Genomic DNA, 16,413 nt, shown 5'->3' with positions numbered 1-16,413 from the left:
ACACACACACACACCAGACCACACACCAACCACAGTCTACTGTAATCAGTCCTGTTGCATAGCTGACTCTCACACACCAGCACACATCCACAACCCTGCAAGAAATACTTATTGATCGTGAAATGCATGTGCTCTCTTTGTCATGAAAATGAACACGTGCGAATACAGTTGAGACATACGCATATCCTATAGTTCCATAATCCCACATGATTAGCCTGGTTGCGCAGTATGTTCACAGCTTTTTCTTTTCATTTTCATTTCATTCATTATGTATAACTCAGGTGAGGGCATCCATCTCTTCCCAGACAAGCACCTCCTCAGGTGTGTTTGAATAATTCAGTGGGCCCTCCCTTACCTCTGTGTGTGGATTGATCCACACTTTGTCTGTTTGACTTGTACTCATTATTTGTGTTTGTAGCTCAGTAGGCCACTCTAGCCCCTCCAAATTCTCTCCCTTTCTCTCTCCCCTCATACTTACTCCACTTGCTTTATACCAACATTTCTCTCCAAGCCTTTTCTTTTCCTCTCTGTTCAGTCTCTACTCTTGGTCATATTTACTTTTTTCCATCTCTTACTCCAGTTCCTCCACTCATCTATGTCTTCCTTCACTGTAGTAACTGGGCTCTTCACAATAAAGTCATGTGTGTTCGAAGACAATAACATTTTAGATTTTTGAAAAGAGCAGAACATTACCAGAGATTATGTACAACATAATTCAAGTGCTCTGTGGCCAAAAAAAGTCTGCTCTGGGTTCAAAAGAATAAGTATTTATACAAATTTGAAATTGACTGAAATGATGGTGACAGTAGGTAGTACAGTTTGCCAACTTTGTCCCTCTTTTCACTTTATATTGCGTCATTTGACTCTGATATAAACCATGTGTAAAGTATCTTCATAAATCTTGGTTTGAGTCACACCAATTACAGTTTTCAGTTGCAAAGAGACAGAAATATTTGGACTTTTTAATTATTCTATCATCATTTCATTCCCCTCATCAGTTTTTGAATTGACTGTAAAATGTATTTACTGACTGTGTGGATTTGTCCTTGTCTTCTCCTTCAGGCTTACTCTGTTTACGATGAGGAGATTGGCTACTGCCAGGGACAATCCTTCTTGGCTGCTGTGCTGCTGCTGCACGTGAGTTCACATATCAGCAGGGTCCCGCAAAAATCCGAGCTTTTCAAACAATTTCAGCTGTTTTGTTTTCATTTGACATCTGAGTGTTTTTGACATGCTGCAATGCTGGAAAATTTGCCTGGCTTATTTTGAAGGTCTTGGAGCTTTTCCTGTATATTGAGTTTAGGAGACAATAGGTATGATGCACTCTTACTGCACAAAAGCAGAAAGATTTCAGATAGAAAGCTGTATTTGTGGGAAACTGATATTTTATGTATAAATAATGTAGAATTTGCTCATGTTCATCCTCCACCCTGGAGTGGTTTGCTTTTAAGCACACCTGCAGTCTAGGGACATGTCAACACTGTCACCTAGTGGAAAAATCGTGCCTATGTCCTCTTAGAGCTTAAAGACTGCAGCAGACATGTGCACAGGAATTTTAAGAAATTATTTAACAAGTGAACTCTGTTTATTTATTTATACAGAAAAGCTTGATGTTTTTACTGTTCTCCTCTGTGTGTGCTGTAAAACACTTCAAGCGTATTGTGTGTAAAGTTCCATATGAATAAAGCAAAGTTGAGTTAAAGTTTGACATATGAGCCTAATATATAATATTTAGTGAAAATATTTGACCTAACACCTTGTAATGCATATGAAATTGGTATCATTAGAATATGAATTGGCATGAGCTACTGATGACTAAATCTCTTGGTCTTCTCCTTCAGATGCCAGAGGAGCAAGCTTTCAGTGTGCTGGTCAAGATCATGTTTGATTACGGGCTCAGGGACCTTTTCAAGCAGAACTTTGAAGATCTGCATTGCAAATTCTTCCAACTTGAGAGACTCATGCAGGTATGTGTGTTTAATTTGTAGATCTAAAGTGCTTTTTCTGATTGTACTATAGCAGTGGTTGCCCCTGCTCCTTTTCTCTCCTTTTCCCCGTATGCTTAACTTTTTTTCCTTTCCATTAATTTACCCCTCTCCTCTTTCTTTCTCTCCACACCATTCCTTCTAATATCTCTTCATTTCTTCTCCTCCTCCTCCTCCTGTGTCGCCGTATTTCTCTCTGTCTTTAACAGGAATACATACCAGACCTTTACAACCATTTCCTGAATGTTGGCCTGGAGGCTCACATGTACGCCTCTCAGTGGTTCCTCACCCTCTTCACAGCCAAGTTCCCTCTCTACATGGTCTTCCATATCATTGACCTGCTACTGTGTGAGGTTGGTAATAAAAGACAAGCACACAGGACTTCAACCAATTCACTTATCTATAACTATCTTATCACTCATTTATTTTTACTATCTATAAACACATAATATCCCATACTGACTAAGAGAAACCTATTTTTAGACATAAGAAAAATGACACAAAAGTAATTGAAATACAAAAGTATCTTAAAGAACCTTTTAATATGACACTCAAAACTTAGCTCAGGCACATCCTGTTTCTTCAGATTATCTAGAAGTTGAGTGAGTGATTTGTTCACTGTGGAAAATTTTAAGCACTGAAAGCCCCCAGGAGCTGAAATAATATAGCCTGAAGTGAGAGAATTATTACATAGAAGAAGTTTGGAACAATGAAGACCTTTCCAAAAGCTGCCTGACAGGCCAAACGCAGAAAAAAGTTTATCCACTTGAAGAACTTGGGAAGAGAATTTCTTTTCTGATGAGACAAAAGTAGTTTTTTGGCCTGAATGTCAAGCTTTACATTGAGTGCAAACCCTGTCCCATAAATCACCTGAATGAAGCCTTTGCTATCTATGGTGATGCATGATGCATTAATGGTTCACAGCAGCAGGAACTGGGAGACTGTTCAAGAGTTAGAAAAGTGAGTGACAGACTAAAATACAGAGGGGGAAAACCTGCTGTTGACTTTTCAGCACAATGGTCCAAGCCAAGACAAGCGGAGTATCGCTGGAGAGATCTCAAGTTCCCCCATAAAATCTGACAGCACTAACAGATAGTCTGCAAGAAAGACTATAGCAAAACGACAAAATATGCAAAGCTGGTGAAGGCTTAGCATCAGCAACACCCACAGCACTAAAAAAACTGGTCTGATTATGTATGCAGTTTGGATATTTCTCTTTTTATTTTTAATGAATTTGCTAATGAATTTTGCTAAAGTGTCTTTGTCTTTTTTTATTGAGGATTGTGTGTCCATTGATGGAAAAAAAACATCTTAAAGTAATTCTGTTACACAGCAACAGTAAATTCTGATGTTCATCTCTTTGAATCAAAAACTCCATTCTTTGATACACCCTGAATACAAAGCCTTTTTTCTTTTTCTTAGGGCATCAGTGTGATCTTCAATGTAGCCTTGGCACTTCTGAAGGTAAGCTGGCCCACACAACAATGAATGCACACACAAACACACACACACACACACACACCAACAGTGACAACCAGAGCTCTGAGTAGAAACAGAGACACACAACATGTGCCAACAGAAAGTCGAGCTTTGGAAAGATTTTACATGTCGGCGCATGTGAGCAGATGCAGATACACGCACAGTGTCACCACAATGTGACGCGCTGAAAGCAGGGCACATGTTTTTATTGAAGATGAGTTTGCCCTCAAAGCTAAAGTTCAGTCAAAGAAAAAAATGTCTATCATATTTAGTTTGTTTTAACAATTCTTAATCATTGGTAACTACGCTCTGTCCGATTAGAATAAAGAATCTCTGCCCAACAGGCTACTCTGGCTTGGATAAATGTGTGCCTTATTTAACTTTGTGTTCTTTTTCCCTTAGACATCAAAAGACGACCTGATCCAAACAGACTTCGAGGGTGCACTCAAATTCTTTCGTGTCCCGGTTCCAAAGAGGTACCGCTCTGAGGAAAATGCAAAGAAACTGATGGAGCTGGCCTGTAGCATGAAGGTGAGTGCAGAGGAGAGTAGAAAAATGTCTCAACTCGCTATTACCATGCAATAGCTGGAGCTGGTCAGCCTTACATGGAGTGAACAAACAGATGAGACTTCAGGTTTCGGTCTGTGTTAACATCTAAGTATTTTAATAACCCTATCTTCAGTTTGAGTAAAAAATAGAAACATGCAAATTCTTTACCTTTCACAGCTGGTGGTCTTCAAAAATATTCAGAAACATCAAACAGTAATAGATATTGAATATTGCAAACTTAAACAATTCATAGTAAACCATCTCAGCATGATTAATCGTTAGATTATCATTTAAAAATGATATATTTTTATATATGAAAACCTTTAGTCCTGTAGTTCAGCTGTGCTACTTAAATACCAGTAGGGGTCACTGTTGAGCTTAAGACAAACTAAATAGATGCAGTGTACAAACACACACACACACACACACACACCCCCCACCCCCACCCTCACCCCCCCCCCCCCCACACACACACACACACACACACACACACTTTGCTTCTCTCTTTATGTCTTTATGTCTCTTAAACACACACGCACACACACACACACACACACACACACACACTCTCACCTGTGTTCTGACCTGTTTTAAACAGTCTGGCCTAGTTTAGAGGGCCTGACTTTGAAGGTAACTTTGGGCAGAGATATTTATTAGCACAAACTCTGTAAAGGAGCCCACATGGAGAGAGACGTGAGCTTTTTGGTTCTCAGTTAGAGAGGCGGGCCGCGAGGAGAGACTCACAATGAGCAGAGAAAAATCCAGTGGTAGCGGTAGCTGTGGGGTCTTGAAGGTGTTTCAGCACTCATCTTAGATGCATTGGTTATGAACATAAATGATTAGTTTGAGCTGGTCAGGCCTCTCAGATGGGAGGCAAACACACTATTAAAGCATAAATTATACACTTTGTGCTAGTTTGGGTTCCTTTGAGTTACCTCTATGCTTTATTTAATTATTAAGCTTAGCAGTAGTTGTTTTTTATGGGGTTCTTTGCACCCATTTGAATAAAATACCCTCATGTAGTTCCATAGAAGCAAATCATCCCCCCATTTACTGCATACAGCTTTAAGAAGCTATTTCCAGAACATTATTTGGCAAGAGAAAATAATTCCAAGAAGTCATTTGACAAATTGACCTCAGCGAGTACTGTAATGTTGGAGCTGAGTGGAGGTAGGCTAATCTGAATCTGAAGCTTGGATGTCACTATAGCAGGATTTACTGACCAGATTACTGGTGACCTCATCGTCTGACGATACTGATTGGATGACAAATCTTTCTGGGTTGCCTGGTGCTCTAAGTTTATTCATAGTTTTAGCTCAGATTTGCCCGATATATCTCATAGTGCTGTTTTAAATACAAATTTAAATGACATACCTGAGGGTGTACACATGTATTTATTAATGCTAAAAAAGCACACAATGATGGAGAGCTATATTGGTTACGATGGATATTTTTTAAATATATTGTATTTATATACCAGAGGTTAAGGTCAAACATACTGGTCCTTGACGTCCATGTTGACATCTTCCTCCCCTGTTTCATCATCTTCAAAGCAGAATCAGGATTGTATTGATCTATTTCTTAACTATACCTGTGGTGGGTGTCTGTGAGTTTTCGCTGTCGGTATTAGGACAAAAACTCTTTAAATTATTTACTTCATAACTGTGGTCAAAGGTCATTAGAATTTCTATTGTTATTTTGTGAGTATGACACAAAACACATTCATAAACGACAGTCAGGTCACAGAATTTATTCAGAAGGCAATCTTGGGGTCAAACCAGGGTCATTTATGTTGTCTGGGTGTGTAGTTGTTACACCTACTTTGTCCACTTCTCTGCTAACCTCTTGACTTGTTAAGATGATATATGCAAATTGTCCAGGGAATTTAAATGGAAATCATGGAACGCCTGCAGTTTTTTAAAAATTTTTTTATCTTTGCTTGTCAACTTTTTTTGTTTACCCGAGTGTTTTCGTTTCCGTCTCCATAAGCCTCACAGTGCTCTACTTTCTACGTAGCACATATGGACATGTATACATAGGTGTATATGGTGAACAGCTATGTTTCCCTGCTGCTGTGAGAAACTTCAGCAGAATTCTCAAACTGCTGTTTTGTGTTGTAGAAGCAGAGCAGCAGCAGTGAAGCCGGCTTGTAATAGATTTTTGGTTCAGAAGAGCAGAGAATGATCAGCAACTCACCTGAGAGAGCAGGTGGTTTTACAATATGCCTCCTGTAGTTCACCGTGTACATTCAGAAAACAACAGTGACGTTACTTGTAAATTTATAATAGATCTAAGCCTTGTAAGATGAGAAATATGTTATATCTATAAATTATGGCTGTACTTGAGAGTGGCGGATGCTCTGTGTTCCTAATTGCTTTTCTAAGTAGTAACTTCTGGAGACCCAGCTGTCTGTCAAGGCTGCGAGAGAGAGAGAGGATGAAAAAAGAATGAGAAAGAAGATGGATAAGTCCTGCTCTGAATGACCTCTTGTACTTTTTCCTCTTCCTCTTGTCCGTCTTCCATTTACAGAGCAGAATATGTGACCACACACACACACACACCCCTACAGCAGGACAACATGTGGGCCATGCTGTCCCAGTTCTGCCAGCATCATTAAGTGATGAGCTGAGAACATTTGGATCATCTGATGTCCTGTAGTGTAATACTAAACCTGAGATTGTAACATACACATGCAGGTACGAAGGCAGCGACAACTGTGCTTTGATGTTGCAGCTTTTACCAGATGCATTAAAATCCACAGAAAGCACAAGCATGTCTTAGTTTGTGGACAGTTGTGGCTTTCTCTTTCATGCTGAAAACCAGGAACATAGTATTCATTGTATGGTAGCCATCTTTTAAAAAGTCCCTTGTAATGCAGTGGTTGGGAAGTGAAAGGCCCGTTGATGAGACTGCCTAAATGCAGTGTGTGTGTGTGCGTGTGCGTGCAAAGTGCAGCTTTAGGCATGAATGTGACTGTGTCTGTGTGTGTGTGTGTGTGTGTGTGTGTGTGTGTGTGTGTGTGTGTGTGTGTGTGTGTGTGTGTGTGTGTGTGTGAGTGTGAGTGTGTGTTTTTAAATGGGACACTGTTTCGCTGTTTTGGGTAATCGGAGGTGTACCACTGAACCTGAACTCTCTGTACTGAGTTCTATGTTCATTGGCTCAACAGCAAAATGATGAAAAGTCTGAGCCGCTGAAATTTAGATGTACCTGCCCACAGACACTTGACACATGACACATGACACAAAAGAAATAGTGTGTAATTGATCATCCAATGAATCAATCAGTCAGCTGTTACAGCTTATATACACATGTACACTCCCTTCAGGGAAGGCAGTGTCACATGGTGGTACAGCAATATTTCAAAATGCTGTAATGTAGAAGCTACATCTCAAACTTTTCTGGATGCTCTCAATAAAACTGTAAGGTGATGATGAGTTACTTTGGATTGACTATACGTTGTACAGCGATATCTCAGTGAACCAGTTTGTCAGACAGAAATTAACAGCAGTAAATTATGCAGTAATCACTGCATATGTTCCATTACATCTTATTCACATGCTGGACAGGAGTAAAGAACGGCACAGTCCAACAAAGATTATAAATCCTGTGGCTTTGTTTACAAAAGATTGTTAAGACTCCTTTCTGGCAGCCACCTTAAGTGCAGGAGCCAAACACTAGTGGGCTAGTTTTTATTTCCATTCTTCACCATGTGTGTATTTGTGATTATTCTTCATTCTTCATTTTGCGTAATGCTGTTGTTTCTCTTCCCACTGCCCAACAGATCAGCCAGAAGAAGCTGAAGAAATTTGAGAAGGAGTACCACACCATCAGAGAGCAACAGGAGCAGCAGGAGGCCCCCATCGAGAGATACGAGGTAGACATGGGCACAAGATATTCACACGAATGAATAAACCATAAAAGATTTTATGACTTCTCCATGTAATCAACATAAACTAGACATTAAATTACATCTACTTATCAAAATTCTTGAAATTCTTACTTGCTTCCTCTAACAGGAACAGGAACCTTTCCATCCCTGTTCATACTGCATCATCTTTAAAGTGCTGTGCCAATTCTGTCAGCAAAATAGCAAGCTGAATGAGAGAGAAAGGCACCTATTAATTATTATTACCTATTTTTGTATCCAGAGTATTACATTTGATCTCACAAGTGTGCAACGCTTCAACATAGAAAATGAATTGTGTTGCTGTTACTAGTAGTATTATTAGTGGTATTGTTGTTATCTAAATAAGGATGTCATAACAGTGTTCAGCTTACCTCTGTTAATACCTTTGCATTGCATTTCATTTAAAGGTATTGTATGTAAATGTGTCTGTCAATGTTAAAACAACCGCCATATTCACAGTAGATCTAATTTATTTACTGTAGACCTTGACAGTCCTTGTTCTAGAAAGACAAACTACACGGCACTGAAAAAGCCATTAATTGTACATGGCCATACATCATCTCAAGGGTAACAGGCTGGTTGTATACAGAACAAGATCATCAGTTACAGTGACTTGGCGTTCTTCTGGGTTTGCGCTTAAAAATGCTTCCGACAAGCAAACGCCATTTGTTTTGTATTTTTCAGTTTTTATATACTCTTTAAATCACAACATAATTGATTTAGTCAGCCTATCACTAACTAGTTTGACCCCCCCCCCCCCCCCCCCACACACACACACACACACACACACACACACACACACACACATATTTTGATATGTGCTGCACAATATCAGGCTTATTATCCCAGAGCCACAGGTTCAACACTGTAGATAAGCAGGAAGATTTCTGTGAAAACCATCTGTTCTGAAATGAGAATGTGTGAATTATGTCAGACAGATGTGATCCTAAGCTAGAAAAATTTAGCACTGTTTTTTTAATAGTGCTTGGAAGTAGGAACAACTCCAGATTTCATAATTTCTATACTTCTTCCTCTTAACTCTTCTGCTTGTCATCTCTGGGAAAATATTATGTATACATGTGTGTCAGTTTTTTATACAACTACCTGTCACTGTTAATTATGTACAAACCAGTTGTGCTCAGTTAAACATTACAGACAACTGTCACTGTGTAATTATGCTCTGACCTGATCACAGTTAACTTTTACACCCGCACAATCTCATTCTGAACAGTGTTGCATTACTTTAGAAACTACTGAGCCAGGAAGCGATGCTTACACATTAATTCGCAACACTTCATGATTAACTCCTTCTCCCTGCTCTGCTATCTCTTCACTGTCCTTCCTCTTTCATGCCCTTTCACTTCTCCCTGTTAATATGCTCTTCTCTTTTGCTGTCCCATTGTTTATTCTTTGTCTTTATCTGCCTCTCTCTTTTATTTTAATCTGTCTCTCCTGCCTTTTCTCCTTCTCTCTCCGTGTCTCCCCCCTCCCTGTATCTAGCGGGAGAACCGCCGTTTGCAAGAGGCTAACATGCGTTTGGAGCAGGAGAATGACGACCTGGCACATGAACTAGTCAGCAGCAAGATAGCTCTGCGCAAAGACCTTGACAACGTAAGCCAAAGAGAGAGAATACATTTGTGTGATTTTTGTGAGTGTGCATGTTAAGAAAATGTGACTTGTCTCTGCTGTAAGGACAGTTCATTTGGCAACATATTGTGCAAGAACTGAAACCACATTAGGGAGAGTGAAAACATAGTGTGTTTGTGCAACAGAAACACACACGCGGCAAAACCATTATTTCGACTGAGCCTTAATGTACACTAGGGCTTAGCAATATGCTAAATAAAAAACATACTGCGATTATTTTGACAGGTGATGCGATGCCCCATGATTTTAGTGGTACTAGTGATTTTTGCATTTCATATTCACTGCAAAAAATATAAAAATGATGATTATGTGATTTTTGCTGAAGCCTGCACCAAACAAGCATGTTCCCTTGCGCCTGCAGAATATGATATTTAGGCCAGGACAGACTCTGTAGCAGCACAAGGCTTCATTTATAGTGGTATGTTGTGACACATTTTACCTTTATCAAAAAAGTGCAGCTCCTCCGATTTGTATATTGCATTTGGCCATATTGCAGTTTTCGATAATATTTTGATAAATTTTTCATCCCGGATTTACACAGTCTCAAAATGGCATTAGTGAATGTGTGTGTGTGTGTTTGTGAGGGAGAGAACATATGTTTGTGTGGGACATAGTTTGACTTACCTTGACAAAAGAGGCAGTAGAGAGAAAACTAAGGAGAAAGTGAGGCGAGTCTAACTTTCAGTGACTTTCAACATTGGTTTATATTGTCTGTGCGTGTGTGTCTGTGCATTTCAGGCGGAGGAAAAAGCAGACGCGCTGAATAAAGAGTTGCTGCTGACCAAACAGAAACTGGTGGACTCTGAGGACGAGAAGAGACGACTGGAGGAAGAGTCTGCACAGGTTAGAGCCAACGGCGGGGCACTGTTGTCTAGCCAAACTGAGCCTGTGTGGAAGAAAACCTCTTCCTGAGCCCAGCTGATGTCTAAAATTTGTGTTTTACTTTAAACCTCAGGAGTGGCACACAGCGTTACAGATAGTAGGAAAGTGTCAGCACTATTGCAAGACACATTCCTAGGTGTCTCTGTCCATGAGATGGAACTGTCTATATCATGGATATAAACAGAAAGAGTCCATTATCTGCAGGATTTCATTCCAACCAAACATTGCAACACCTGATTTTACTGGTAAGCTGTCTTTCTGCAGATAGTCATTAATCAGCATATTCCGCTGCTGTGTTGTTTAGTGGGAGTAAAAATATACAGACTCATGGCAAGTGCTTACTTGTCTGTTGATTGATTATGCTGTTCTTTAAAAACAAGGCTGTAGTGTATACTGTATTTGTCTGAGGGAGCAGTAGTGATCATGCTGTGACTGGAGCCCCACATGAAGTAAACCAGAGGTCAGAAATTCAACTATAAAGACCAAATCTTAACAAAACAGCCATGTGAAGCTGACCTAGTCCAGTAAAACCTTCAGCCATAAGAGTCGCTTCAGACATGAAGTCAAGCACAAACATCTGTTCACCTAGGTATTTGTGCATGTCTATTTGTGTCTGTCTGTCAGTTTCATATTCTCTCTGTTTTGTCTCTCCTCCACTTTTTCTTTTAATCCGTCCATGTTATTTTCCCTTTGTCTATACGGTTAAAAAGCTTGATTAATACATTTGTCTCTGTCAGTGTAGTATTGGTCAGGTTGGTTTCAGGTCTTACTTTATCATTGTGTGATTTCTATAAAGACGCATACTCTCCACAGTAAAACCTTCGAAGTCAGAAGATGTCAGTTCTTCTTAGACGTTAATCTTCTTGAGTTCAGTGAAGAACCCCTTCGAAACAGAGGACAAACCTGCTGCCCTCTGTTCCCATGTGTGTTCAGTGCTGTCCGCCAAGTGCCTCCTGTCTTCTTCAGTGTGTAGGTAGCTGTGAGTGATGTATGTGCCTGCATGGAGGTTGTGTGGAGGGCATGACTTTGCCCCCAGCTTCACATCTGCCAATACCTTCCTTCGTCTTCTTTACATTTCATGGCAGTCACACGGTCTCTGGGGCCTCTGACTCTGCTCTTGTCCTTAGTCTCTGCCCTGCAACATCCTAATACTATCTCTGTGTGTGTGTGTTTGTTTCAACAGCTGAAGGAGATGTGCAGAAGGGAGCTTGATAAGTCTGAATCAGAGATTAAGAAGAACGGCTCCATTATTGGAGAATATAAGCAGGTATGTATTTACCTGGAGGTTGTGCTTTAGAATTTATTGGTTCAGAAATCACTTAAAGTAAGAAGTTTCCTTACGTACATACATCGGCCTTGCACTTTATATCGTATTACTGAAGTGCCTCTTTCGTGGCAAGTACATTTTAGAGAAGTAAAACTTGAACTGTGGCAGACCCACCCCACTTTCCTTTTTGGATTTGTGATTTTCACATCAAAACCAACATCATAACCCTTTCTACAATCTGCTTAACCTCCCCCTCCCACCAGCCCAAGCCATACTTAAAATGGACATAATAAAATGAAACTGAACTCTAATGAAATGAACAGATAAATTATTCAACGTTTCAAACTACACACAGATCTATTATGGAGCTAAAATGAAATATAGTAAGGGGCCAGGCCATGAAGAGCCTTAAAGGTAATCAATTAAATCTTAAAATTGATCTTAAAACCTACCGGCAGCCAGTTTTAAGAGAGAGAAATAGGCATAGATGGGTCACCCCTCTTAGTCATGTGCAGCTGCTGAAGTTTTCCAGCCACAAGAAGTTAACTGGACACAGATGATTTCAAGAGTTATCGAATTTATTATAATCTGTGGCACAGATTGAATTCTATGAGGATCTTTAAAATCTAAAGTAGATGAACAGAAGGCTGCTCGTTGATGTGGAAGAAGCACAGAACAGAAGAGCTTTGCTAATTAAAGATGCAAGTGCATATAAAACAGGGTAAAACAGTACTAGTAGCTTAGTAATTGGTGATCAGATATGAATGTCCAGTAATTCTGCGGGCCCACGTTTGAATCAATGTTAGAAATGTAAAGATGTAGTGATATAATTCTTATGTTTTCCAAGACTGAATGAACATTCAGAGAACTCTCCACACAGCAGCGAGTTATAGTCTCAAGGTTTGTTACTTAATAAGTTCATTTATATCTCAAAGCACAACATAAATAGAAAAAAGGTTTTTTTTTTTCTCTTTTTTTTTTTTTGTCAAAGCCACTTTGTTGTCATTGAACATGTCTTGTACTGATCCTTTCATATTTTAACAAGGTCAAACATTTATTATCAATAAGATACATCACAGATCTCACAGTGACGACACACATTCTTCATCAAATTTATGCATTTAGTATATTTCTGTGACTGTGGTGTATAGTTTTGTTTATTTTGTGTGTTGCTTTTTATTCGCTTTTGGTGCATTTTATGTGGCTCATCCTGAACTCTGAAGTCTTGAGCACCTCTCCTCCACTTATTTTTCCTTATTTGCCTTGTGTTTTCATATCTAAAGCTCTGATCAAGCCATTACTGTGGCAAGACTTGGCATAAATATTTAAGGATAGTATAAGAGCAATCTGTTTTCATTCATTCATCTAGTTTGTGAAGCAGAAATATCTAATTTTACGACCTGTCCCTAAGCTGAACCCAGAGACTTTGTGAGCATATTTTGAGTTCCTGTCTCTGAATTCCTCTTACGGTGATTTTCGTCCTTTCAGATCTCATCCTGTCACTTAATGCTTAAATATAAACCCATCCAGATCAAGTACTATCACCATCAGCACTCAGACATTATGCAACAATCCAGCTCCTATTGCTCCCTGTGCGGGCAGACAGAAATAGCAAGAGGACTAATTTAGAAACAGACCTTAACTTCACCTGAGTCTAAAAATATTGGTGGCAGGTTGGAATTGACAGCATATCTGAAAACTGGTGACAAGAGCCTTCATTGAGAGAGAGGGTTTGATGGTTGTGTGCGTTTGTGTGTGTGTATTTTGGCTGAAAGCAGCCTTCAGACTGCTAGCATGCAGCTGGGAGCTGAGCAGAGCTAAGTGTGAAAATGGGGCTTCTTCAAAAATAGTTCTTTTTGTGACAGGGAGGAAGGGGGTGATGGATGAAGAGAGGCAGGAAATGAACAGAAGTCTGTGCAGGAGGGAGCAGAGGGAGGACAGTAGCTTTCAATCCCATGGGATTGACAAGTTGAGGAATGCCCCAAAATAGCCTGCATTGTTTTCCAACCCAGATAACTGAAATTATTCTTCAAATAGCATTTTCCTATTTCAGTGGCTGTGAATGCCAAGTTTCTTTTTGTGGGATTGGAGCCAAAAAAAGCTTTGTGTGCTAATTGCCCCTCCAGCCCACACGGACACAGAAACGTCTGTTAATGGTGAAAGTAAAAACAGTGTTGAGTGTGCGCATTATAATCCCTGTTGTAAGAACAGAGCCTGTGTAGATACACTCAGGCCGGCCGGGCACTTTCAAAGTAACAGCAACATGCAACAGATCGGTGCTTTTGTCTCTAAGGTGCTGATAGCACTATATTTATTTTATACACTCTCAGAATATTTTGATCAAGGACACCAAAATATTCTCAACAAGTGACTGAGTTCAGCATTGGATCCTAATCGTCTGCTTCTGCTTAATATATGATGTTATAGATCCAATTAATAATTAAAATTGCATGTGCCTACAATGTGCCCATTGTGAGCATATGCACTGTATAAATACATTTTTGACTAAGAAAACAAATTTTGCCCCAGGTAGTAAAGTTACAGCTGGACTGGATGAATTATTGAGTGGAAATGTTTAAAACAAATAAGACTGGGATTGTTTATAAAAAAAATTGAATAAGAAAAACATGGAAAGAAAGAAATGGCCCATGGGTCTTAATCCTGAAGTATCAGAGAAGAGCACAAAATGAGTTTATTATGAATGTGTCATAATAGTGTCAAAAATGAAGGTGAGTAAAATGCCTGCTGGAGACAGAATGGTCCCTGCACAGTAGGGCTTAGCAGTTCAAGTAAAAGCTTCATAAAGTAAAAAGATGCACTGCATAATGTGCTACAGAAAAAGGAAGAAGGGAGAGTAAAAGAGCTGGGGGAGAGCTGCAACATCAAGAAGTCTGTAGTGATGAAGGAAAGGGAGAGAGTAATGGCAGTTGAGAGCGAGTGAAGGAGAAGATTACAGGAGAAAAAGCATAAAAGAACGATGGAAATCTGCTTGGCTGAAGATGCACAGATAGATGTATAGATTGATCTCTAAGGGAGGAGGATGAAGAGACATACAGTATATGCTGCAAAGAGCAGGAACAGATAGAGAGAGATAGTCTACAGAGAGGTGGGATGACCTGATGTACCCATTAGGATGACTCATGTCACATTGATCTCTGTTCATCTCCAAGCTAGAGCTGCGGTGTGTGTGTGTGTGTGTGTGTGTGTGTGTGTGTGTGTGTGTGTGTTTGTTAGTGTGTTTGCGGCTGTGCCTTACAGGAGGAAAAGAGGAGGGAAAAAAAAGAATAGATATATGCAAGGACGCACATTCATACTCTTGCATACTCATGCATGTGCATCCTGTGAGCTCTGCTGGAAAAACAGGACCTTATGACATCGCTAATGGACTTAGAGTTAAGAGGATGAAATCTCCTCCACAAAGACTGATTTACCTAGAGCCACAAACAGAGTTGGCAATGGGAAACACCAGATAGTGCGTAGTGTTATGTTCAGTCAGGATAGCCAGGAATCATAACAGACTGTAAAAAAAACAGCTTAAGATCTTTCTCACTGGAACAGCACACTACACTCTTTGTCTCTAAAATCTGTTCCTAATTGCATTGGAATGGATTTGGTCTAAATGAATATGGCATTACAGATTTCTATCACTTTGTCCCATTATATTCTGTATTCATCACATAGATTGACTGATGTATTATTGTAAAGTGGGAAGTACACTGACTCATATACTGTAGTTTTACAATTTGCTATTTTGAGGTACTTACTCTTCACTTGAATATTTGCATTTTATGTTATTCTATCACATAAACTCAATTCATCTGACTGGTTTCCTTCATAGTTACTTTGCAAATTAAGAGTTTACATAAACACATGTGGTCGTCTTATTAAATGATACATTGATCTGTGTTAATGAAAAGATGAATCTTGATAATTATTTCTGGCTTTTTTTTGTACTTAGAATATTTAGTTACATATTTCGTTCATTTGTTTATTTTTAGTAAACCAACAGTGCAGCAGGCTAGATGTAATGGCTGCAGTGACTACTGAGGTTGTTACATTGATTGAGAGATACAATGGAGTTTAGGTGAATTGTTAATAGAGCTGACAGCAGTGTTAAAGCACGTACCTGAACCAATCCATTGTTTTCAACTGTGTCTCGGGTTCCTATAGATCTGCTCCCAGCTGAGCGAACGACTGGAGAAACAACAGACAGCCAACCGAGAAGAGCTGGAGAAAATCCGGGTGAGTTTTACACACACACACACACACACACACACACACACACACACACACACACACACACACACACACACACACACACACACACACACACACACACACACACACACACACTTCGAAACACTGCTGTGTGCCCTTAAAACATGCTGTACCAGAGCTATAAGTGGAGTATAATTACAGAGCTCTGTTGTGAGTGACAAATATATGAATGTATATGTGTGTGTCTCTTTTGCATGGTTTTTAATTTAACAATTAATGATATAACTACAGAAACAGTGCCACATTATCACACTAGCTATTGATAATATTCATGTTAGACTTTATAGTAGATGATGTAATGTAGCAGTGCTGACCCTTTATAAACAATCATCCTGAGGTCTGTCGTTGGTGAATAATCACAGATCTCCCACTCTTCACAGAGGTTCCGTTGAATTTCTCACTCTTTTTCACACATAATT

General features: G+C 39.5%; 1 protein-coding gene across 3 annotated transcripts in view; it reads left to right on the top strand.

Moving 5' to 3' along the window:
- The window catches only part of LOC130186137 (rab GTPase-activating protein 1), a 72,773-nt gene that overhangs the window by 49,330 nt on the left and 7,030 nt on the right, over positions 1 to 16,413 (top strand). For all 3 annotated transcript variants that reach the window (XM_056402906.1, XM_056402905.1, XM_056402907.1), the window contains 10 exons: positions 1,063 to 1,137; positions 1,842 to 1,967; positions 2,195 to 2,338; positions 3,408 to 3,449; positions 3,867 to 3,995; positions 7,795 to 7,887; positions 9,421 to 9,531; positions 10,306 to 10,410; positions 11,633 to 11,716; positions 15,887 to 15,958. In XM_056402906.1, the coding sequence (XP_056258881.1) occupies positions 1,063 to 1,137; positions 1,842 to 1,967; positions 2,195 to 2,338; positions 3,408 to 3,449; positions 3,867 to 3,995; positions 7,795 to 7,887; positions 9,421 to 9,531; positions 10,306 to 10,410; positions 11,633 to 11,716; positions 15,887 to 15,958 (981 nt within the window). The remainder of the gene's footprint in view (positions 1 to 1,062; positions 1,138 to 1,841; positions 1,968 to 2,194; positions 2,339 to 3,407; positions 3,450 to 3,866; positions 3,996 to 7,794; positions 7,888 to 9,420; positions 9,532 to 10,305; positions 10,411 to 11,632; positions 11,717 to 15,886; positions 15,959 to 16,413) is intronic.

The sequence above is a fragment of the Seriola aureovittata genome, chromosome 18 (assembly GCF_021018895.1).
Source record: "Seriola aureovittata isolate HTS-2021-v1 ecotype China chromosome 18, ASM2101889v1, whole genome shotgun sequence".
In the NCBI taxonomy this organism is placed as follows: domain Eukaryota; kingdom Metazoa; phylum Chordata; class Actinopteri; order Carangiformes; family Carangidae; genus Seriola; species Seriola aureovittata.
Note: the sequence above shows the minus strand (reverse complement) of the source record. Positions and strands in the feature narration are given on the sequence as shown.